General features: G+C 62.6%; 2 protein-coding genes across 3 annotated transcripts; one reads left to right on the top strand and one right to left on the bottom strand.

Moving 5' to 3' along the window:
• The first annotated feature begins 1609 nt into the window (after positions 1–1609).
• Positions 1610–11202, top strand: SLC35F6 (solute carrier family 35 member F6). 2 transcript variants are annotated; one of them, XM_069008685.1, is made up of 7 exons: positions 1610–1716; positions 4559–4631; positions 5208–5267; positions 7843–8014; positions 8157–8369; positions 10100–10210; positions 10311–11202. In XM_069008685.1, the coding sequence occupies exons 1-7, from the start codon at positions 1640–1642 to the stop codon at positions 10790–10792; spliced, it is 1188 nt and encodes a 395-aa protein (XP_068864786.1). In that variant the 5' UTR covers positions 1610–1639; the 3' UTR covers positions 10793–11202. The 2 variants fall into 2 exon arrangements, with proteins under 2 accessions (XP_068864786.1, XP_068864787.1); XM_069008686.1 differs by lacking the exon at positions 5208–5267.
• A 1354-nt stretch (positions 11203–12556) lies between these two features.
• Positions 12557–21630, bottom strand: CLU (clusterin). Its single transcript, XM_069011892.1, has 6 exons — positions 21454–21630; positions 18270–18440; positions 14712–15129; positions 13933–14046; positions 12972–13198; positions 12557–12742 (listed from the first exon to the last, which is right to left on the bottom strand). The coding sequence occupies exons 1-6, from the start codon at positions 21532–21534 to the stop codon at positions 12557–12559; spliced, it is 1197 nt and encodes a 398-aa protein (XP_068867993.1). The 5' UTR covers positions 21535–21630.
• Between the last annotated feature and the right edge of the window lie 363 nt (positions 21631–21993).

The raw sequence follows: 21993 nt of genomic DNA, 5'->3' as shown, positions 1-21993 counted from the left end.
TTTATCCCGGGTTTATACTGGACAGGATTATCCCAGACAGGTCTACCTCAGGCAGGTTTATCCCAGACAGCTTTATCCCGAGTTTATCCTGGTCAGGTTTATCCCAGACAGGTTTATCCCGGGTTTATCCTGGTCAGGTTTATCCCAGACAGCTTTATCCCGAGTTTATCGTGGTCAGGTTTATCCCAGACAGCTTTATCCCGAGTTTATCCTGGTCAGGTTTATCCCAGACAGCTTTATCCCGAGTTTATCGTGGTCAGGTTTATCCCAGACAGGTTTATCCCGGGTTTATCCTGGTCAGGTTTATCCCAGGCAGGTTTATCCCGAGTTTATCCTGGTCAGGTTTATCCTGGTCAGGTTTATCCCGGACAAGCTTATCCCGAGTTTATCCTGGTCAGGTTTATCCCAGGCAGGTTTATCCCGGGTTTATCCTGGTCAGGTTTATCCCAGGCAGGTTTGTCCCGGACAAGTTTATCCCGAGTTTATCCCAGGCGGGTCCTGCGGGTCCCGAATCCCGGGAATGGCTCCCGGCGATCCCGGCCCCGCTCCGCCCGCGCCACCTGCCGGGCCCGCGGGGACACGGGGGGGACCCGCGGCACAGGAACGGCGGCCCCGGGACCGGGATCACCGGGATGGGATCGCCGGGATGGGATCACCGGGACGGGAACCCCCTGGAAGAATTCCCGGGACAAAATTCCCGAGACAAAATCACCGGGCCGGGGATCCCCAGGACAGAATTCCCGGGAGTGGATCCCCGGGACAGAAACCCCGGGACGGAACCTCCAGGGCAAAATTCCCAAGGCAGAACCCTCGGGAAGATTCCCTGGGACAGAATTCCCGGGACGGAATTCCCAGGTCAGAATTCCCAAGGCAGAATCCCCGGGACAGAATTCCCAGGACAAAATCCCCAAGGCAGAACCCTCGGGAAGATTCCCTGGGACAGAACTCCCAGGACAAAATCCTCGGAACAAAGTCCCAAGACAGAATTCCCGGGACAGAATTCCCAGGACAAAATCCTCGGAACAAAGTCCCAAGACAGAACTCCCGGGACAGAATTCCCAGCACCGAATCCCCGGGACAGAATTCCCAGCACCGAATTCCCGGGACAGAATTCCCGGGACGGAATTCCCAGCACCGAACTCCCGGGACGGAACTCCCGGGACGGAATTCCCGGGACAGAACTCCCGGGACCGGAGGCACCGGGTATGCAAAACAAGACCGGGGTGTGGGCGTGGCTATGCAAATTAAGAGGGGGGGCTCATTTACATCGCGCTTCCCGCCCGTTGCCCTGTGGGCGTGGTCAAACCACGCGGGGGGCGTGGCTTTCAATGTGGGGGCGTGGCTTGTGGGGAGACCACCTCGGTGGGCGTGGCCTCTCTGGGTGGGCGTGGCCCTCTGGGTGGGCGTGGCCCCTCTGGGTGGGCGTGGCCCTCTGGGTGGGCGTGACCCTCTGGGTGGGCGTGGTCTCTCTGGGTGGGCGTGACCCCTCGATGGGCGTGGCCCCCTGTGTGGGCGTGGTCTATGGGTGGGCGTGGCCCCTCCTGGTGGGCGTGGCCCCTCCGTGTGGGCGTGGCCTCTCCGTGTGGGCGTGGCCTCCGTGTGGGCGTGGCCTGTGTGTGGCGGCGGTGCCGGGGGGGCCATGGCGTGGTCCCGGTACCAGCTGGGCCTGGCCGCGCTCCTGCTCCTCACCGGCTCCATCAACACCCTGGCGGCCAAGTGAGTCCCGCGGCCACCCCAAAATCCCCGGGACCCCCCCAAATTCCCCCCCCGGTCCCCGCTCGGGCCCCGCCCCGCCCCCGCAGGGATTTGGGGTCACCTCGGTGTCCCCACCTCGCTTCGGGGGGGGGGGGGGGGCGGGTGCGGGGCGCCCGGTAGGGATTGGGGGATCCTTTTGGGGGATCCTTTTGGGGGATCCTTTTGGGGGATCCAGCTCCTTTTTGGGGGATCCGGCTCCTTTTGGGGGATCCAGCTCCTTTTTGGGGGATCCAGCTCCTTTTGGGGGATCCAGCTCCTTTTTGGGGGATCCGGCTCCTTTTGGGGGATCCAGCTCCTTTTTGGGGGATCCGGCTCCTTTTTGGGGGATCCGGCTCCTTTTGGGGGATCCAGCTCCTTTTTGGGGGATCCAGCTCCTTTTGGGGGATCCAGCTCCTTTTTGGGGGATCCAGCTCCTTTTGGGGGATCCAGCTCCTTTTTAGGGGATCCAGCTCCTTTTGGGGGATCCAGCTCCTTTTTGGGGGATCCGGCTCCTTTTTGGGGGCTGGGGAAGGAATTTTGGGGGGGGGTCTCCGGCGTCTTTTGGGGTGGAGCCGCCCCGGCGCCCCGCGCGGCTGCTCCCGCACCCCAAAATCCCGGGAAGGGCTGGAGTGACGCCATTCCCAGCCCGCGGTGAGCCCAAAATCTTCCCGGGCAAGGCGGACCGGCCCGGCCGGCTCATCCCACCCGGATCCCAGCGGGATTCCAGCGGATCCCAGCCGATCCCAGCCTCCCGCTGGAGCCCGGCAGCCCCGGAACGGGAAACTGAGGCGCGGGGGCCGAGCAGGGCCTGGAGGGGACACGTGAGGTCCCAAAAAAAGCCTCTTGCGACACCCCGGGGGCTCAGCCGGGAATGAGGCAGCCCCAAATCCCTCGGGATTGGCGGAAAACCGGGATGGGAAGGGGCGGCCCGGGCGCCGCTCGGGTCCCGTTGGGGGTCGGGGACATTCCCGGCTGGATTGGGGGGGGGGGGGGGGGGGGGGGGCTGGGGGTCACTTGGGGTCCGCGGGGACGGGAAATCCGCATCCCAAGGGTGCCGCTTCCAGGTTTATCCAGAGGGGGATTGGAGCACCCAAAAAAAGGGGGATTTGCCCCAAATTAGGGCTGGGGACCCCTCCAGCCGGGGATCCAGCGTCTCCCACGGCTCCGATGGGCGGGTGGCGCTGGGAGCGGGGAGGGCTCGGGGGAGCCTCCATTCCCGGCTGGATCCGGGGCGTGGGGACAGGGGTGTCCCGTTCCCGGTGTCCCACTCCCGGTGTCCCATTCCCGGTGTCCCATTCCCGGTGTCCCACTCCCGGTGTCCCATTCCCGGTGTCCCATTCCCGGTGTCCCACTCCCGGTGTCCCACTCCCTGTGTCCCACTCCCGGTGTCCCATTCCCGGTGTCCCACTCCCGGTGTCCCATCCCTGATGTCCCATTCCCAGTGTCCCACTCCCGGTGTCCCAATCCCGGTGTCCCATCCCCGGTGTCCCACTCCCAGTGTCCCATCCCCGGTGTCCCACTCCCGGTGTCCCACTCCCGGTGTCCCATTCCCTGTGTCCCATTCCCGGTGTCCCACTCCCGGTGTCCCACTCCCGGTGTCCCATTCCCGGTGTCCCATTCCCCTTGTCCCACTCCCAGTGTCCCATCTCCAGTGTCCCTTGGGATCCGGAGCATTGGGAGAGGGGTGTCCCATCCCCGGTGTCCCATTCCCGGTGTCCCATCCCTGATGTCCCATTCCCTGAGTCCCATTCCCGGTGTCCCATCCCTGATGTCCCATTCCCTGTGTCCCATTCCCGGTGTCCCATTCCCAGTGTCCCATTCCCGGTGTCCCACTGCCGGTGTCCCATTCCCAGTGTCCCATTCCCAGCTGTATCTGGAGCATGGGGACAGGGGTGTCCCATTCTGGGTGTCCCATCCCCGGTGTCCCATCCCAGCTGGATCTGGAGCGTGGGGACAGGGGTGTCCCATTCCCAGTGTCCCATTCCCGGTGTCCCATTCCCCATGTCCCATCCCCAGTGTCCCATTCCTGGTGTCCCATTCCCGGCTGGATCCAGAACGTGGGGACAGGGGTGTCCCATTCCTGGTGTCCCATTCCCCATGTCCCAATCCCGGTGTCCCACTCCCTGTGTCCCACTCCCGGTGTCCCATTCCCAGTGTCCCATTCCCGGTGTCCCATTCTCAGTGTCCCATCCCCGGTGTCCCATCCCTGGTGTCCCATCCCAGCTGTATCTGGAGCGTGGGGACAGGGGTGTCCCATCCCCAGTGTCCCATCCCCAGTGTCCCACTCCCGGTGTCCCATTCTCAGTGTCCCTTGGGATCCGGAGCATTGGGAGAGGGGTGTCCCATCCTCGGTGTCCCATTCCCGGCTGGATCTGGAGCATGGGGACATGGGTGTCCCATTCCTGGTGTCCCATTCCCCATGTCCGATTCCCGGTGTCCCATCCCCGGTGTCCCATCCCCAGTGTCCCATTCCCGGTGTCCCATTCCCCATGTCCCATTCCCGGTGTCCCACTCCCGGTGTCCCATCCCCGGTGTCCCACTCCCGGTGTCCCATTCCCGGTGTCCCACTCCTGGTGTCCCATCCCCGGTGTCCCATCCCCAGTGTCCCACTCCCGGTGTCCCATTCCCGGCTGTCACTCAATCCCGGGATCCCAGCCAGGATCTGCGGCGGGCCGGGACAGCCCCAGCGGTGTCACCGTCGCCGGGGACATCCCGGCCCTGGCAGCGTCTCCTGCTGTCCCAGAGCTGTCCCAGAGCGCAGCCCCGAGCGGGATTTTGGGATTTCGGGATGATCCCGATGCCTGATCCCTGCTGTCCCTCCCAGGTGGGCCGACAACTTCAGCGCTCCCGGCTGCGATGGGACGGAGGAGCACCGATTCCAGCACCCCTTCCTGCAGGTGAGAGATCCCATTCCTGCTCCTGATCCCATTCCTGCTTCCGATCCCATTCCCGCTTCCGATCCCATTCCCGCTCCTGCTCCCGCTCCTGCAGGTGAGAGAGATCCCATTCCCACTTCCGATCCCATTCCTGCAGGTGAGGGAGATCCCATTCCTGCTCCTGATCCCATTCCCGCTTCCGATCCCATTCCCGCTCCCACTCCCGCAGGTGAGAGAGATCCCATTCCCACTCCCGATCCCATTCCTGCAGGTGAGAGAGATCCCATTCCCGCTTCTGATCCCATTCCCGCTCCCGATCCCATTCCCGCTCCCACTCCCGCAGGTGAGAGAGATCCCATTCCCACTCCCGATCCCATTCCTGCAGGTGAGAGAGATCCCATTCCCGCTTCTGATCCCATTCCCGCTCCCGATCCCATTCCCGCTCCCACTCCCGCAGGTGAGAGAGATCCCATTCCCACTCCCGATCCCATTCCTGCAGGTGAGAGAGATCCCATTCCCGCTTCCGATCCCATTCCCGCTCCCTATCCCGCTCCTGCAGGTGAGGCCCCATTCCTTCGTCTGATCCCATTCCTGCAGGTGAGAGAGATCCCATTCCCGCTTCCAACCCCATTCCAGCTTCCAGCCCCATTCCTGCAGGTGATCCCCCCTTTTCCAGCCTGCATCCCCCCATTCCAGCCTCCATCCCCCCATTCCATGTTCTGTCCCCCCCATTCCAACTTCCAGCCCCCCGTTCCAGCTTCCAGCCCTCATTCCATGCTCCAGCCCCCCTTTCCTGCTGATGATCCCCCCCATTCCAGCTTCCAGCCTCCCTTTCCCACAAGTGATCCCCCTTATTCCACATTCCAGCCCCTCTTCCTGCTGAGTTCCCATTCCACCTTCCATCCCCCCACTCCACCTTCCAGCCCCCCATTCCATATTCCATCCCCCATTCCCGAAGGTGAGGCCCCATTCCAGCCTCCAGCCCCCCATTCCATATTCCAGCCCCCCATTCCACGTTCCAGCCCCCCATTCCATGCGTCAGCCCCCCATTCCATGTTCCATCCCCCCATTCCATGTTCCATCCTCCCATTCCAGCCTCCAGCCCCCCATTCCCTGTTCCAGCCCCCCATTCCATATTCCATCCCCCCATTCCACATTCCAGCCCCCCATTCCATGCGTCAGCCCCCCATTCCATGTTCCATCCCCCCATTCCATGTTCCATCCCTGCTTTCCTGCAGGGGGCCCCCCCATCCCAGCTTCCAGCTCCCTTTCCAGCTTCCAAACTCCTGCAGAGGAGCCCCCATTCCAGCCTTCAGCCCCCCATTCCATGTTCCATCCCCCCATTCCAGCCTCCATCCCCCCATTCCATGATCTGTCCCCCCATTCCAACTTCCAGCCTCCCATTCCATGCTCCAGCCCCTCATTCCAGCTTCCATCCCCCCATTCCATGTTCTGTCCCCCCCATTCCAGCCTCCATCCCCCATTCCCTGTTCCACCCCCCCTTCCTGCAGATGAGGCCCCATTCGAGCTTCCAGCCCCATTCCTGCCGGTGATGAGTCCCCTTTTCCACATTCCAGCCCCCATTCCTGCAGAGGAGCCCCCATTCCATGTTCCAGCCCCCCATTCCATGTTCCAGCCCCCATTCCATATTCCAGCCCCCCATTCCATGTTCCATCTCCCCATTCCAGCCTCCAGCCCCCCCATTCCATGTTCCAGCTCCCCATTCCATGTTCCATCCCTGCTTTCCTGCAGGGGGCCCCCCCATCCCAGCTTCCAGCTCCCTTTCCAGCTTCCAAACTCCTGCAGAGGAGCCCCCATTCCAGCCTCCAGCCCCCCATTCCAGCCTCCAGCCCCCCACTCCACATTCCAGCCCCCCATTCCATGTTCCATCCCCCCCATTCCAGCCTCCATCCCCCCATTCCAGCCTCCATCCCCCCATTCCAACTTCCAGCCCCCCGTTCCAGCTTCCAGCCCTCATTCCATGCTCCAGCCCCCCTTTCCTGCTGATGATCCCCCCCATTCCAGCTTCCAGCCTCCCTTTCCCACAAGTGATCCCCCTTATTCCACATTCCAGCCCCTCTTCCTGCTGAGTTCCCATTCCACCTTCCATCCCCCCTTTCCACATTCCAGCCCCCCACGCTCCAGCCCCCCATTCCATGTTCCAGCCCCCCGTTCCATGTTCCAGCCCCCCATTCCATGTTCCATCTCCCCATTCCAGCCTCCAGCCCCCCCATTCCATGTTCCAGCTCCCCATTCCATGTTCCATCCCTGCTTTCCTGCAGGGGGCCCCCCCATCCCAGCTTCCAGCTCCCTTTCCAGCTTCCAAACTCCTGCAGAGGAGCCCCCATTCCAGCCTCCATCCCCCCATTCCAGCCTCCAGCCCCCCACTCCACATTCCAGCCCCCCATTCCATGTTCCAGCCCCCCCATTCCAACTTCCAGCCCCCCGTTCCACCTTCCAGCCCTCATTCCATGTTCCAGCCCCCCTTTCCTGCTGATGATCCCCCCCCTTCCAGCTTCCAGCCTCCCTTTCCCACAAGTGATCCCCCTTATTCCACATTCCAGCCCCTCTTCCTGCTGAGTTCCCATTCCATGTTCCATCCCCCATTCCACCGTCCAGCCCCCATTCCTGAAGGTGAGGCCCCATTCCAGCCTCCAGCCCCCCATTCCCTGTTCCAGCCCCCCATTCTAGCCTCCAGCCCCCCATTCCATATTCCAGCCCCCCATTCCAGCCTCCAGTCCCCCATTCCATGTTCCAGCTCCCCATTCCAGCCTCAAGCCACCCACTCCACATTCCATCCCCCCATTCCATGTTCCATTCCCCCATTCCATATTCCAGCCCCCCATTCCATGTTCCATCCCCCCATTCCATGTTCCATCCCCCCGTTCCATGTTCCAGCCCCCCATTCCATGTTCCATCCCCCCATTCCAGCCTCCATCCCCCCATTCCATGTTCTGTCCCCCCCATTCCATCCTCCATCCCCTCATTCCATGCCCCATCCCCCCATTCCATCTTCCATCCCCCCATTCCATGTTCTGTCCCCCCCCTTCCAGCCTCCATCCCCCCATTCCATCTTCCATCCCCCCATTCCATGTTCCGTCCCCCCATTCCACGTTCCATCCCCCCATTCCACCTTCCAGCCCCACATTCCCACAACCCATCCCCCTCATTCCCGCTCCCACCCCCCGTTCCCCGCACCCACCCCCGTCTCCCTCGCTCCCGTGTCCCTCAGGCTGCGGGGATGTTCCTGGGGGAGTTTTCCTGCCTCCCGGTGTTCCACCTGCTGCTCCTGCGCCATCGGCGCCGCGCGGATCCCGGCCCGGCCCCATCCCGGCCCTTCCACCCGCTGCTGTTCCTGCCCCCGGCCCTGTGCGACATGGCCGCCACCAGCATCATGTACGTGGGTGAGTAGCGGCACGGAATTCCCTCTTTTCCCACTGGGATTCGACGGCCGGACCGCAGAATTCCCGAAACCACGGAATTTTGGGGAGCCTCCAGCAGGCCCCGAGCGCTTTTCCCCACACTTTTCCTGCCCTTTTCCCGCAGCTTTGAACATGACCAGCGCCTCCAGCTTCCAGATGCTCCGCGGCTCCGTCATCGTCTTCACCGGGCTCCTCTCCGTGGCGTTCCTGGGCCGGAAGCTGGAGCGGAGCCACTGGTTGGGAATTCTGCTCACCATCCTGGGGCTGGCGCTCGTGGGATTGGCGGATCTGCGCGGCTCCGGCGGCACGGAGCACGGGCTGGCCGACATCATCACCGGTATCCCGGGAATGCTGGGATGCCCTTGGGATGGCGGGATCAGTTGGATCAGTCTTTGGGATGGCGGGATCAGTCCTTGGAGTGGTGGGAAAGCTCCATGGGATGGTGGGACCAGTCCTTGGGATGGTGGGAAAACTCCTTGGAATGGCGGGAAAGCTCCTTGGGATGGTGGGATCACTCCTTGGGATGGCGGGACCAGTCCTTGGGATGGTGGGAAAGCTCCTTAGGATGGCGGGATCACTCCTTGGGATGGTGGGATCACTCCTTGGGATGGCGGGATCACTCCTTGGGATGGCGGGATCACTCCTTGGGATGGTGGGATCACTCCTTGGGATGGCAGGATCACTCTTTGGGATGGTGGGAAAGCTCCATGGGATGGTGGGAAAACTCCTTGGAATGGTGGGATCACTCCTTGGGATGGTGGGATCACTCCTTGGAGTGGCGGGAAAGCTCCATGGGATGATGGGAAAACTCCTTGGGATGGCAGGATCACTCCTTGGGATTGCGGGAAAGCTCCATGGGATGGTGGGAAAGCTCCTTGGGATGGCAGGATCACTCCTTGGGATGGTGGGATCACTCCTTGGGATGGCGGGATCACTCCTTGAAATGTGGGATCCCTCCATGGAATGGCGGGAAAACTCTGTGGAATGGCCTCCATGGGATGGTGGGATCACTCTTTGGGGTGGTGGGATCACTCTTTGGGATTGTGGGATTACTCTTTGGGATTGTGGGATCACTCCATGGGATGGTGGGATCACTCTTTGGGATGGTGGGATCACTCTTTGGGATGGTGGGATCACTCCATGGGACAGCGGGATCCCTGGAGCTTCCCTGGACCATGGGGCTCAGCTTCCTCTTCCTCATCTTCTCTCACTTCCATGTTTTCCTGAACTTCTTTCCCACCTTTTCCCACCTTTTCCCCGGCTTTTGTCCCCCTTCTCCTTTCTCCCCATTCCTTGTCTTCTCCCTCTTCCCTGCCGCCTTCTCCCCCTCCCTCATCCTTTCCCCCATTCCCCGGCCTTATTTCCCCCTTTCCTGGTCTGCTTTTCCCACTTCCACTTCCCCACTTCCCTGTTTCCCTTCCCTTTCCTTCCCCTCCCCGTTTCCTTCCCTCCTTTCCCTCTTTCCCTGTCTTTTCCTCCCTTCCTCATCTTTTTTCCCTGCTCCACTTCCTTCCCTTCCCCTTTTTCCCCTCTCCCTCCCCTCCTTCCCTGGTTTCTTTCCCTCTTTCCTTTCCTTTCTCCCCCTCATTTCCTTCCCCTCATTTCTTCCCTCCCCCTTCTCTCTTCCCCGTTTCCTTCTTTCCCCCTTTTCTGCATTTTTTTTCCCTCCTTCCCCATTTTCCTCTCCTCATTCCCGGGCTTCTTTTCCCATTTCTCTGCTTTCCCCCTTTTCCTCATCTTTCCCCCCCTTTTCCTTCTCTCTTCCCACCCTCAATTCCCCCATTCCCTGTCCTCCTGCCCTCATTCCTGCTCTTTTTTCCTCCCTTTCTCCTTTCCCCCTTTTCCTCATCTTTTCCTTCTCTTCCCCATTTCCTTCTTTTCCCGCTCTTCCTCCTCTATTTTCCCTCCTTCCCTGTTTTCTCCCCCCTCCTTCCCTGTCCTCCTCACCTCCTTCCCGACCTTCTTTTCCCCCCTCTTGCTCTGTTTTCCTTCCTTTTCTCCTCATTCCCGTTTCTTCCTCCCCTTTTCCTCCTCCCTCCTTTCCCTGCCTTTTCCCTGGTTTCCCAGGTGACCTCCTGATCCTGCTGGCCCAGGTCATCGTGTCCATCCAGATGGTGCTGGAGGAGAAATTCATCTTCAGCCACGACGTCCACCCGCTGCGCGCCGTGGGCACCGAAGGTCCGCAGCCCCCTTCCCGCCACGTTCCCAAACCCCGGCAACGGGAATCACCGGGCCGGCGGATCCGCGGAAAAGCCGGACCAGCCCCTTTTCCCCGCAGGTTTCTTCGGCTTCACCATCCTGGCGCTGCTGCTGGCGCCGCTCTCCTTCATCCCGGCGGGGCGGCTCAGCGGGAACCCGCACGGGGTCCTGGAAGATCCCGCCGACGCCTTCTGCCAGATCCGCCGGCGGCCCCTGATCCTGGCGGCGCTCCTGGGGAACATCGGGAGCATCTCCTTCTTCAACTTCTCCGGGATCAGCGTGACGCGGGAGCGGAGCGCGACCACGCGGACGGTGCTGGACAGCCTGCGCACGCTGCTGGTCTGGGCGCTCAGCCTGGCGCTGCGCTGGGAGCGCTTCCACGCGCTCCAAATCCCGGGATTCGCGCTGCTCCTGGCCGGCGCCGCGCTCTACAACGGCCTGCTCGGCGCCCTGCTGCCGCGCCGGAGCGCCGCGAACGCCGCCGGCGGGAATGCCGACGGGAACGAGGAGGAGCGGGAAGCGCTGCTCAGCGAGGACAGCGCCGCTGTCAACCAGGGATGAGCGTTCCTGGCCGGGAATGTTCCTTGGGATCGGCATCCCAGGGATTGGGAATCCTTATAGGGAATCTCAGCGCTGCCATCAACCAGGGATGAGCGCTCACAGCCGGGAATGTTCCTTGGGATCGGCGTCCCAGGGATTGGGAATCCTTATAGGGAATCTCAGTGCTGCCATCAACCAGGGATGAGCGCTCACAGCTGGGAATGTTCCTCGGGATCGGCGTCCCAGGGATCAAGACTGGGAATCCTTCTTGTAGGGAATCCCCCGATGGGGGGAGGGGCTGTGCTGGCTCTTCCCGGTGGGATACAGACCCACAGCCATTCCAACAGGATTGGGATGGGATTGGGATGGGATTGGGGCTGGATCCACCCACTCCCAAATCTGTGCTCCCAATAAAGCCCCTCTGCCCCTGGCTCATTCCATGGGGATCTCTGGGGGGTATCCTGGGGGATTTGGGATCAGCAGGGATGGGAGAGGACAGGGACTGTTCCCTAGGGTGTCCCAGCAGGATTTATCCCGGGATTATTCCCAGGATCTCATCCAGGAGGGATCGGGACCGGGAAATTCCTGTTGCGGGGAAGCTCCTCCCTGGCTCATGAGGGCTGGAGATCCCTTCCCGGTGGGATCCGGCTGATCCTCGGTGTCCCCACGGGATGGGGACAGGCCCTGGCACCTGGATCCGTGTCCAAAGAATCCCAAAGATCCATCCCAAAGAATGGGGACAGGAGGTGGCACCCGGATCCGTGTCCCAAAGAATCCCAAAGATCCATCCCAAAGAATGGGGACAGGAGGTGGCACCCAGATCCGTGTCTGTGTGATTGGGACAGGCCCTGGCACCCGGATCTGTGTCTGTGGGATTGGGACAGGCCCTGGCACCCGGATCGGTGTCCCAAAGAATGGGGACGGGCCCTGGCACCTGGATCCGTGTCCCAAAGAATCCCAAAGATCCATCCCAAAGAATGGGGACAGGAGGTGGCACCCAGATCTGTGTCCGTGGGATTGGGACAGGCCCTGGCACCCGGATCCGTGTCCCAAAGAATGGGGACAGGCCCTGGCACCCGGATCCGTGTCCATGGGATTGGGACAGGCCCTGGCACCTGGATCTGTGTCCCAAAGAATGGGGACAAGCCCTGGCACTCGGATCCGTGTCCATGGGATTGGGACAGGCCCTGGCACCTGGATCCATGTCCCAAAGAATGGGGACAAGCCCTGGCACCTGGATCTGTGTCCATGGGATGGGGACAGGAGGTGGCACCTGGATCCGTGTCCATGGGATGGGGACAGGAGGTGGCACCCGGATCCGTGTCCGTGGGATGGGGACAGGAGGTGGCACCCGGATCCGTGTCCGTGGGATGGGGACAGGAGGTGGCACCCGGATCCGTGTCCGTGGGATGAGGAGAAGCCCCCAAGCCTGGAGGGCTCCTGATGGATCCGATTTGGGAACGGAGCCTGGCTCCACAATTCCACGGTGATGGATCCGAGGTTGTTTTTCCTCCTTTTGCCCTTGGGATTATCCCAAAAACTCCGGAAGCAGAGCCACGGGATTCAACTCTACCTTTATTTTCCATTTGGGGCCCCAGGGGGTCCCGGCAGCGCGAAGGGTCAGGAGGGGAGAGGAGGCAGCGGCGGTGACAATTCCCCCCTGGAAGGGGGATCCGGAGGGGCGGCAGCAGCGGGATCGCCCGGCTACTCTCTGGGAATGAGGGGAAAAAGCGGGATGAGCCCGGCGTTATCCCACGGGGGCGTTTTTTTGGGAGGGTCCCGGACTCACATGGCATTTTCCTTGTAGTGCTGGAGCGCCTGCTCAGCCACGATCTCCATGAACCTGGGATCGTCCCACGGGATGTCCCCGGGCACGGTCAGCGACAGCGGCTCCGAGTCGAAGAGCTGCACCGTCACCTGCGTGTCCGGCGGCGCCGACGGATCCTCGGGATTCGGGGCCTTGGACAGCACCTGGGAGGGCGACAGCGCCGTCATCCCGTGGGATAATCCCACGTTGTGAGGTCGGGAATCTGGGAACGGCCGCGGGAGCACCGGGAGAGCCCCAGGCGGGCCCCTGAACTTGGCTCCCATCCCGGCAGCCGCATCCGGAGCCGAGAGATTCCCGGCCGGAGCACAAAGGGCCCTTTGTGGCCCTGTCCCACTTTCCCGGCCCCGTTCCCGGCCCCAATCCCGGCCTCACCGTGGTGACCTGCAGGAAGCCGTCGGATCCCTGGGAGAGGTTGGCCAGGCGGGACACCCAGCCGAACTGGCGGTTCAGCTGGTCCAGCAGGCCGGAGGTGTTGAGCATTTCCTCCTGGAATTCCCGGAGCAGGGAATCGTAGCGGCGCGTGAAGCGCTCGGCCACGCGCACGGCGTCCTCCAGCTGCTCCCGCAGCTCCTGCTGCGACGGATCCGCCTGCCCGCAGTCTGGGAATGGGATGGGCGGGGGGGGCAGCACGGCCCGGGGGGTTCAGCCCATCCCTTCTCATCCCATCCCTTCTCATCCCATCCCTTCTCATCCCATCCCATCCCTTCTCATCCCATCCCATCCCCATCCCCATCCTATCCCCACCCCATCCCCATCCCATCCCCATCCTATCCCTATCCCATCATTATCCCAATCCCATCCCATCCCCATCCCCATCCCCTTTCCCATCCCATCCCCTTTCCCATCCCCTTCCCATCCCCATCCCCTTTCCCATCCCCATCCCCGTTCCCATTCCCAATCCCATCCCCATCCCCATCCCCATCCCATCCCATCCCCATCCCATCCCCATCCCAATCCCAATCCCATCCCCATCCCAACCCAATCCCCTTTCCCATCCCATCCCCATCCCCACCCCATCCCCATTCCCATCCCCATCCCCAATCCCATCCCTTCCCCATCCCATCCCCATCCTATCCCTATCCCAATCCCATCCCCATCCCAACCCAATCCCAATCCCCATTCCCATCCCATCCCCTTTCCCATTCCCATCCCCTTCCCAATCCCATCCCAACCCAATCCCAATCCCAATCCCCATTCCCATCCCCTTTCCCATCCCCATCCCCGTTCCCATTCCCATCCCATCCCCACCCCATCCCCTTCCCAATCCCATCCCATCCCCATCCCCATCCCCATCCCCATCCCCATCCCGTTCCCATCCCCGTTCCCGGCTCACCGAGGGCCAGGATCTCCCGGCACTGCTCGCACTCATCCCGCATCCGCAGGCAGCCGGCCGAGTTCCGCCGGATCTCCCGGCAAACCATCCGGTCATCGCTGAAATTCCGGGATTCTGTGGGAATTCCAGGCCGGCCTCAGCTCTCCAAATCCCCCCCCCCCCCCAACCCGGGATGTCCCCCCAGGTGCCATAAAAGTGTTTTTTTCATGGAATTTGGGCCCCTCCCATCCCCAGGGATTCGGTGGCAGACGGTGACGGCACCGGCTGCAGCATTCCCAAAAAAAACACTGGCAGCCATCCCAAAGAAAACAAACACCCAAAAAACATCGGCAGCAATCCCAAAGAAAACAAACACCTGCAACATTCCCAAAAACAACACCGGCAGCAATCCCAAAAAACAACAAACACCAAAAACAACACCGGCAGCTATCCCAAAAAAAAAACAAACACCAAAAAACCACCGTCGGCAATCCCCAAAAAAATAACAAACACCTGCAACATTCCCAAAAAACGCTGACGTCAATCCCATAAAAACCAAACACCTGCAACATTCCCAAAAAACCCCATTCCGGGATGGCAGCGGCTCCGGCAGCCAGGATTGAGGTGGGACAACATCCCAAAATCCCGGCCCACGAACAGCGGCGCTTGCGATTCCCACGGGAATTCCTAGACGCTTCCTGTTAGGGTTGAGCTCATCCTCTTAAGTTCCAAGGATTTTTCGGGAATCTCATCCCTAAAGCAGCCAAAGATTTGGGATGGCAGGGCCCCAATCCCGTTACCTGGCCCGAAGCCTCCCGAGGGATGCTCCCAACTTCCGTGGGCGTCCTCCAGCATGCGCTGGGTGATCTGGAAGAGCGGCTGGAAGAGGTGCTGGAAGCCGCGGTGCGGGTGCTGGAAAAGCGGGAAGAGATCCCGGGAGGAGCGGCGGAGGCGCTGCGGGAAGCGCAGGCGCTGCACCGGCGGCCGCAGGGCCTCGCGGAAACCCCCGAAGGGCGCCTGGAAAAAGGGATGGAGCCAGCCGGACACCTGGGAGCTGTCCCGGAAAATGTCGGTGACGCCGTCCTCCAGCATTCCGAAGCGCTCCTCCAGCTCCTCCAGCTGCCGCTCCTGGCGCTCGTCCCGCTCCAGCAGCGAGTCCAGGCGCTCGCCGTCCACCCAGATGGAGATGGGCGACGAGTGGTTCAGGAATTCCTCCAGCTGCCGGGAATGGCGGCGGGATCAAGGCCCGGCCATTCCCGGGAAACCCGTGTCCCGGCTTTCCAGCCCTCCATTTAATGGGAATGGGAACGGGATCAATGCCCGGCCATTCCCGGGAAACCCGTGTCCCGGCTTTCCAGCCCTCCATTTAATGGGAACGGCCATTCCCAGGATCCCCGTGTCCCGGCTTTCCAGCCCTCCACGTAACGGGAACGGCCATTCCCGGGATCCCCGTGTCCCAGCTTTCCAGCCCTCCATTTAATGGGAATGGGAACGGGATCAAGGCCCGGCCATTCCCGGGATCCCCGTGTCCCGGCTTTCCAGCCCTCCGTTTAATGGGAACGGCCATTCCCGGGATCTCCGTGTCCCGGCTTTCCAGCCCTCCGTTTAATGGGAACGGCCATTCCCGGGATCCCCGTGTCCCGGCTTTCCAGCCCTCCATGTAACGGGAACGGCCATTCCCGGGATCTCCGTGTCCCGGCTTTCCAGCCCTCCGTTTAATGGGAACGGCCATTCCCGGGATCTCCGTGTCCCGGCTTTCCAGCCCTCCATGTAACGGGAACGGCAGCGGGATCAACGCCCGGCCATTCCCGGGATCCCCGTGTGTGCTGTGGGACCCCCACCCTGGCAGATCTCCAGTTAATGGGAATGGGATCAGGGAAAATCCGGCCATTCCCAGTATCTCTGGGTGCTGTGGGACCCCCCCTTCCCCCCCCGCCTGCCCTCTGGGAATGGGAGTGGGATCACACGGAATTCCCCCTTTCCCGATATCCCAGTGCCCCTCAGCCCCTGACCCGGTGGCTAACGGGACGGGGCCCATCCCAATCCCGCCCCTTTTCCCAGTATCCCAGTGTCCCTCAGCCCCTGGCCCTGCAGCTAACGGGACTGGGAGCGGGATCATCCCAAATCCCCCTTTTCCCGGTGTCCCTCAGCCCCTGACCCTCTGGCTAACAGGACTGGGACCATCCCAATCCCACCTTTTCCCAGTATCCCGACATCCCTCAGCCCCTGACCCTGTGTCTAACGGTCCTGGCCGATCCCAATCCCCCTTTTCCCATTGTCCCAGTGGCCCTCACGTCCTGACCCTGCGGCTAATGGTCCTGGCCCATCCCAATCCCCCTTTTCCCGGTGTCCCTCAGCCCCTGACCCTGTGTCTAACGGGCCTGGCCAATCCCAAATCCCGCCCTTTTCCCAGTGTCCCGATACCCCTCACCTCCTGACCCTGTGTCTAACGGGACTGGGCCCATCCCAATCCCCCTTTTCCCATTGTCCCAGTGTCCCTCACCTCCTGACCCTGCGGCTAATGGTCCTGGCCGATCCCAATCCCCTTTTCCCGGTGTCCTGGTGTCCCTCAGCCCCTGACCCTGTGTCTAACGGGCCTGGGCCCATCCCAATCCCCTTTTCCCGATATCCCTCAGCCCCTGACCCTGTGTCTAACGGTCCTGGCCGATCCCAATCCCCTTTTCCCGGTGTCCCGATATCCCTCACCTCCTGACCCTGTGTCTAACGGGCCTGGGCCGATCCCAATCCCCCTTTTCCCAGTGTCCCTCACCACCTGACCCTGTGTCTAACGGTCCTGGCCCATCCCAATCCCCCTTTTCCCAGTATCCCGGTGCCGCTCAGCTCCTGACCCTGTGGCTAACGGGCCTGGGCCCATCCCAATCCCCCTTTTCCCGCTATCCCTCAGCCTCTGACCCTGTGTCTAACGGCCCTGGCCGATCCCAATCCCCCTTTTCCCAGTGTCCCGGTGTCCCTCAGCCCCTGACCCTGCAGCTAACGGGCCTGGCCGATCCCAATCCCCCTTTTCCCAGTGTCCCGATATCCCTCAGCCCCTGACCCTGCAGCTAACGGGCCTGGGCCCATCCCAATCCCCCTTTTCCCATTGTCCCAGTGTCCCTCACCTCCTGACCCTGCGGCTGACGGGCCTGGCCCATCCCAATCCCCCTTTTCCCGGTGTCCCAGTGTCCCTCACCACCTGACCCTGTGTCTAACGGTCCTGGCCGATCCCAACCCCCTTTTCCCGGTGTCCCGGTGTCCCTCAGCCCCTGACCCTGCGTCTGACGGTCCTGGCCGATCCCAAATCCCCTTTTCCCGGTGTCCTGATGTCCCTTAGCCCCTGACCCTGTGTCTGACGGTCCTGGGCCCATCCCAATCCCCCTTTTCCCGCTATCCCTCAGCTCCTGACCCTGTGTCTAACGGCCCTGGCCGATCCCAATCCCCCTTTTCCCAGTGTCCCGATATCCCTCAGCCCCTGACCCTGCAGCTAACGGGCCTGGCCGATCCCAAATCCCCTTTTCCCGGTGTCCCAGTGTCCCTCAGCCCCTGACCCTGCGGCTAACGGGCCTGGGCCCATCCCAATCCCCCTTTTCCCGGTGTCCCTCAGCCCCTGACCCTGTGTCTAACGGTCCTGGCCCATCCCAATCCCCCTTTTCCCGATATCCCTCAGCCCCTGACCCTGCGGCTAACGGGCCTGGCCCATCCCAATCCCCCTTTTCCCATTGTCCCAGTGTCCCTCACCTCCTGACCCTGCGGCTAACAGGACTGGCTGATCCCAATCCCCTTTTCCCGGTGTCCTGGTGTCCCTCAGCCCCTGACCCTGTGTCTGACGGGCCTGGGCCCATCCCAATCCCCTTTTCCTGCTATCCCTCAGCCCCTGACCCTGTGTCTAACGGCCCTGGCCGATCCCAATCCCCCTTTTCCCAGTGTCCCGGTGTCCCTCAGCCCCTGACCCTGTGTCTAACGGGACTGGGCCGATCCCAATCCCCCTTTTCCCGATATCCCTCACCACCTGACCCTGTGTCTAACGGGCCTGGCCCATCCCAATCCCCTTTTCCTGATATCCCTCACCTCCTGACCCTGTGTCTAACGGTCCTGGCCGATCCCAATCCCCCTTTTCCCGGTGTCGCGATGTCCCTCAGCCCCTGACCCTGCGTCTAACGGGCCTGGGGAATGGAACCATCCCCAATCCCGCCCTTTTCCCGGTGTCCCAGTGTCCCGATACCCCTCACCTCCTGACCCTGTGTCTAACGGTCCTGGCCGATCCCAATCCCCCTTTTCCCGCTATCCCTCAGCCCCTGACCCTGCGTCTGACGGTCCTGGCCGATCCCAAATCCCGGTATCCTGGTGTCCCGGTGCCTCACCTGGCGGCCCACGAGCCCGGCCCCGCTGCGGCAGGTGCGGGAGTAGAAGCGGAGGCAGCGCTGCCTCAGGCAGGGCTTGCAGCGCTCCCACAGCGCCAGCGCCGTCCCGTTGCAGCGCTCGCCCCGCGCCGCCAGCTCCTGCTCCTTCTGCCGCGCCAGCCGCACCGCTTCCTGCAGGGAATTCCGGCCCTCAGCCCCGCCGGCAGCCGCTGCTCCCCGCCGCGGCTTTCCCAGAGCCCCGGGACGCAGCAATTCCCGCCGCGGCATTCCCAGGCTCCCGGGACGCAGCAATTCCCAACGCGGCATTCCCAGATTCCTGGGACGCAGCGATCCCAAGCACAGCATTCCCAGACTCCCGGGACGCAGCAATTCCCAACGCGGCATTCCCAGATTCCTGGGACGCAGCGATCCCAAGCACAGCATTCCCAGATTCCCGGGACACACCGACCCCCAGCACAGCATTCCCAGACTCCCAGGACACACCAACTCCCCAGCACAGCATTCCCAGATTCCTGGGACGCAGCGATCCCAAGCACAGCATTCCCAGACTCCCAGGACACACCAACTCCCCAGCACAGCATTCCCAGATTCCTGGGACGCAGCGATCCCAAGCACAGCATTCCCAGACTCCCGGGACACACCGACCCCCCCCAGCACAGCATTCCCAGACTCCCAGGACACACCAACTCCCAGCACAGCATTCCCAGATTCCCGGGACACACCAACTCCCCACCACAGCATTCCCAGACTCCCAGGACACACCGACCCCCCCCCAGCACAGCATTCCCAGATTCCCGGGATGCAGCAATCCCCGGGAAAGCATTCCCCCGATTCCCGGCACACCCCGATCCTGGCACAGCATTCCCGGACTCCCAGGACACCCCGATCCTGGCACAGCATTCCCGGACTCCCAGGACACCATCCCCGGGATGCCATCCCCCGTTCCCAGGATGCCACCCCCACTCCCGGGACACCATTCCCGGGATGCCATCCCCCATTCCCAGCCTGGCATCCCTCATTCCCAGCCCCCCATTCCCAGCCCCCCATCCCCATGCCCATCCCCCATTCCCATCCCCCATTCCCAGCCACCCATTCCCCATTCCCATTCCCCATTCCCACCCCCCATCCCCATTCCCATCCCCCATTCCCAGCCCCCCATCCCCCCATTCCCATCCCCATTCCCATCCCCCATTCCCAGCCCCCCATCCCCCCATTCCCATCCCCCATTCCCATCCCCCATTCCCATTCCCCATTCCCAGCATGGCATACCCCATTCCCGGCCCCCCATTCCCAGCCCCCCATCCCCATGCCCATCCCCCATTCCCAGCCCCCATTCACAGCCCCCATTCCCAGCCCCACATCCCCCCATTCCCATCCCCCATTCCCAGCCACCCATTCCCCATTCCCATTCCCCATTCCCACCCCCCATCCCCATTCCCATCCCCCATTCCCAGCCCCCCATCCCCCCATTCCCATCCCCCATTCCCATCCCCCATTCCCATTCCCCATTCCCAGCATGGCATACCCCATTCCCGGCCCCCCATTCCCAGCCCCCTATCCCCCATTCCCATCCCCCATTCCCAGCCTCCCATTCCAGGGCCCCATTCCCACCCCCCATCCCCATTCCCATCCCCCATTCCCACCCCCCATTCCCAGCCCCCATTCCCACCCCCATTCCCAGGACACCATTCCCATCCCCCATTCCCATCCCCCATTCCCACCCCCCATTCCCACCCCCCATCCCCATTCCCATCCCCCATTCCCACCCCCATTCCCATCCCCCATTCCCATCCCCCATTCCCACCCCCCATTCCCACCCCCCATCCCCATCCCCCATTCCCACCCCCCATTCCCAGGACACCATTCCCATCCCCCATTCCCATTCCCCATTCCCACCCCCCATCCCCATTCCCATCCCCCATTCCCACCCCCATTCCCATCCCCCATCCCCATCCCCCATTCCCACCCCCCATTCCCACCCCCCATTCCCAGGACACCATTCCCATCCCCCATTCCAAGGCCCCATTCCCAGCCCCACATCCCCCCATTCCCACCCCCCATTCCCACCCCCCATTCCAAGGCCCCATTCCCCATTCCCACCCCCATTCCCACCCCCCATTCCAAGGCCCCATTCCCCATCCCCACCCCCCATTCCCACCCCCCATTCCCAGGACACCATTCCCATCCCCCATTCCCACCCCCCATTCCCACCCCCCATTCCAAGGCCCCACCCCCCATCCCCACCCCCCATCCCCACCCCCCATTCCCATTCCCATTCCCCCATTCCCACCCCCATCCCCCATTCCCACCCCCCATTCCCAGCCCCACATCCCCCCATTCCCACCCCCCATTCCCACCCCCCATTCCCACCCCCCATTCCAAGGCCCCATTCCCACCCCCCATCCCCATTCCCACCCCCCATTCCCACCCCCCATTCCCACCCCCCATTCCAAGGCCCCATTCCCAGCCCCACATCCCCCCATCCCCACCCCCCATTCCCACCCCCCGTTCCCAGGACACCATTCCCATCCCCCATTCCCACCCCCCATTCCCACCCCCCATTCCAAGGCCCCACCCCCCATCCCCACCCCCCATTCCAAGGCCCCATTCCCCATCCCCACCCCCCATCCCCCCCCATTCCCACCCCCCATCCCCATTCCCACCCCCCATTCCCAGGACACCATTCCCATCCCCCATTCCCACCCCCCATTCCCACCCCCCATTCCAAGGCCCCACCCCCCATCCCCACCCCCCATTCCCACCCCCCATTCCAAGGCCCCATTCCCCATCCCCACCCCCCATCCCCCCCCATTCCCACCCCCCATCCCCATTCCCATCCCCCATTCCCACCCCCATTCCCATCCCCCATTCCCATCCCCCATCCCCATCCCCCATTCCCACCCCCCCATTCCCACCCCCCATTCCCACCCCCCATTCCCACCCCCCATTCCAAGGCCCCATTCCCAGCCCCACATCCCCCCATCCCCACCCCCCATTCCCACCCCCCATCCCCACCCCCATTCCCACCCCCCATTCCCACCCCCCATTCCAAGGCCCCATCCCCCATTCCCACCCCCCATTCCCAGCCCCCCATTCCCACCCCCCATTCCAAGGCCCCATTCCCAGCCCCACATCCCCCCATTCCCACCCCCCATTCCCAGCCCCCATTCCCGCTCCCCAGGACCTCCTTGCGGCGCTTGGTGTCGTGCAGGGAGTGCAGCAGCGCCTGGTGCTCCTTGCTGCTCTCGTCCAGCAGCGATTTCATCCTCCGCACCCCGTGGATCGCGTTCTCCACCTCGGCGTCGATCCACTTGCTGCCCGCCGCCGACAGCTCTGCGGGGAAAGCCGGGAGAGCCCCGAGGGAACGGGGAAAAAGGGGGGGGGAAAGAATGGGAAAAGGGAGGGGGAGAATTGGGGAAAGCGTGGGGAAAAGGGGATGAGAAGAATGGGAAAAGAAGGGGGGGAAAAAAGGGGGAAAGAAAGGGGGAAAGGGGGAAAAAAGGGGGGATAAAGGGGGAAAGAGGGGGAAAAAGGGGAAAAGAAGGGGGGAAAAAGGAGGGAAAAGGGGGGAAAAAAGGGGGGAAAAAAGGGGGGAAAAGGGGAAAAGAAGGGGGAAAAAGGGGGGAAGAAAGGGGGGAAGAAAGGGGGGAAAAGAATGGGGATGAAAAAGGGGGAAAAGGGGAAAAAAAAGGGGGGAAGGGGCAAAATGGGAGAAAAAGGGGGG

Source organism: Aphelocoma coerulescens, chromosome 3 (assembly GCF_041296385.1).
Source record: "Aphelocoma coerulescens isolate FSJ_1873_10779 chromosome 3, UR_Acoe_1.0, whole genome shotgun sequence".
Taxonomy (NCBI): domain Eukaryota; kingdom Metazoa; phylum Chordata; class Aves; order Passeriformes; family Corvidae; genus Aphelocoma; species Aphelocoma coerulescens.
The sequence above is the reverse complement of the archived record's forward strand: the minus strand, read 5'-3'. Positions and strand labels throughout refer to the sequence as shown.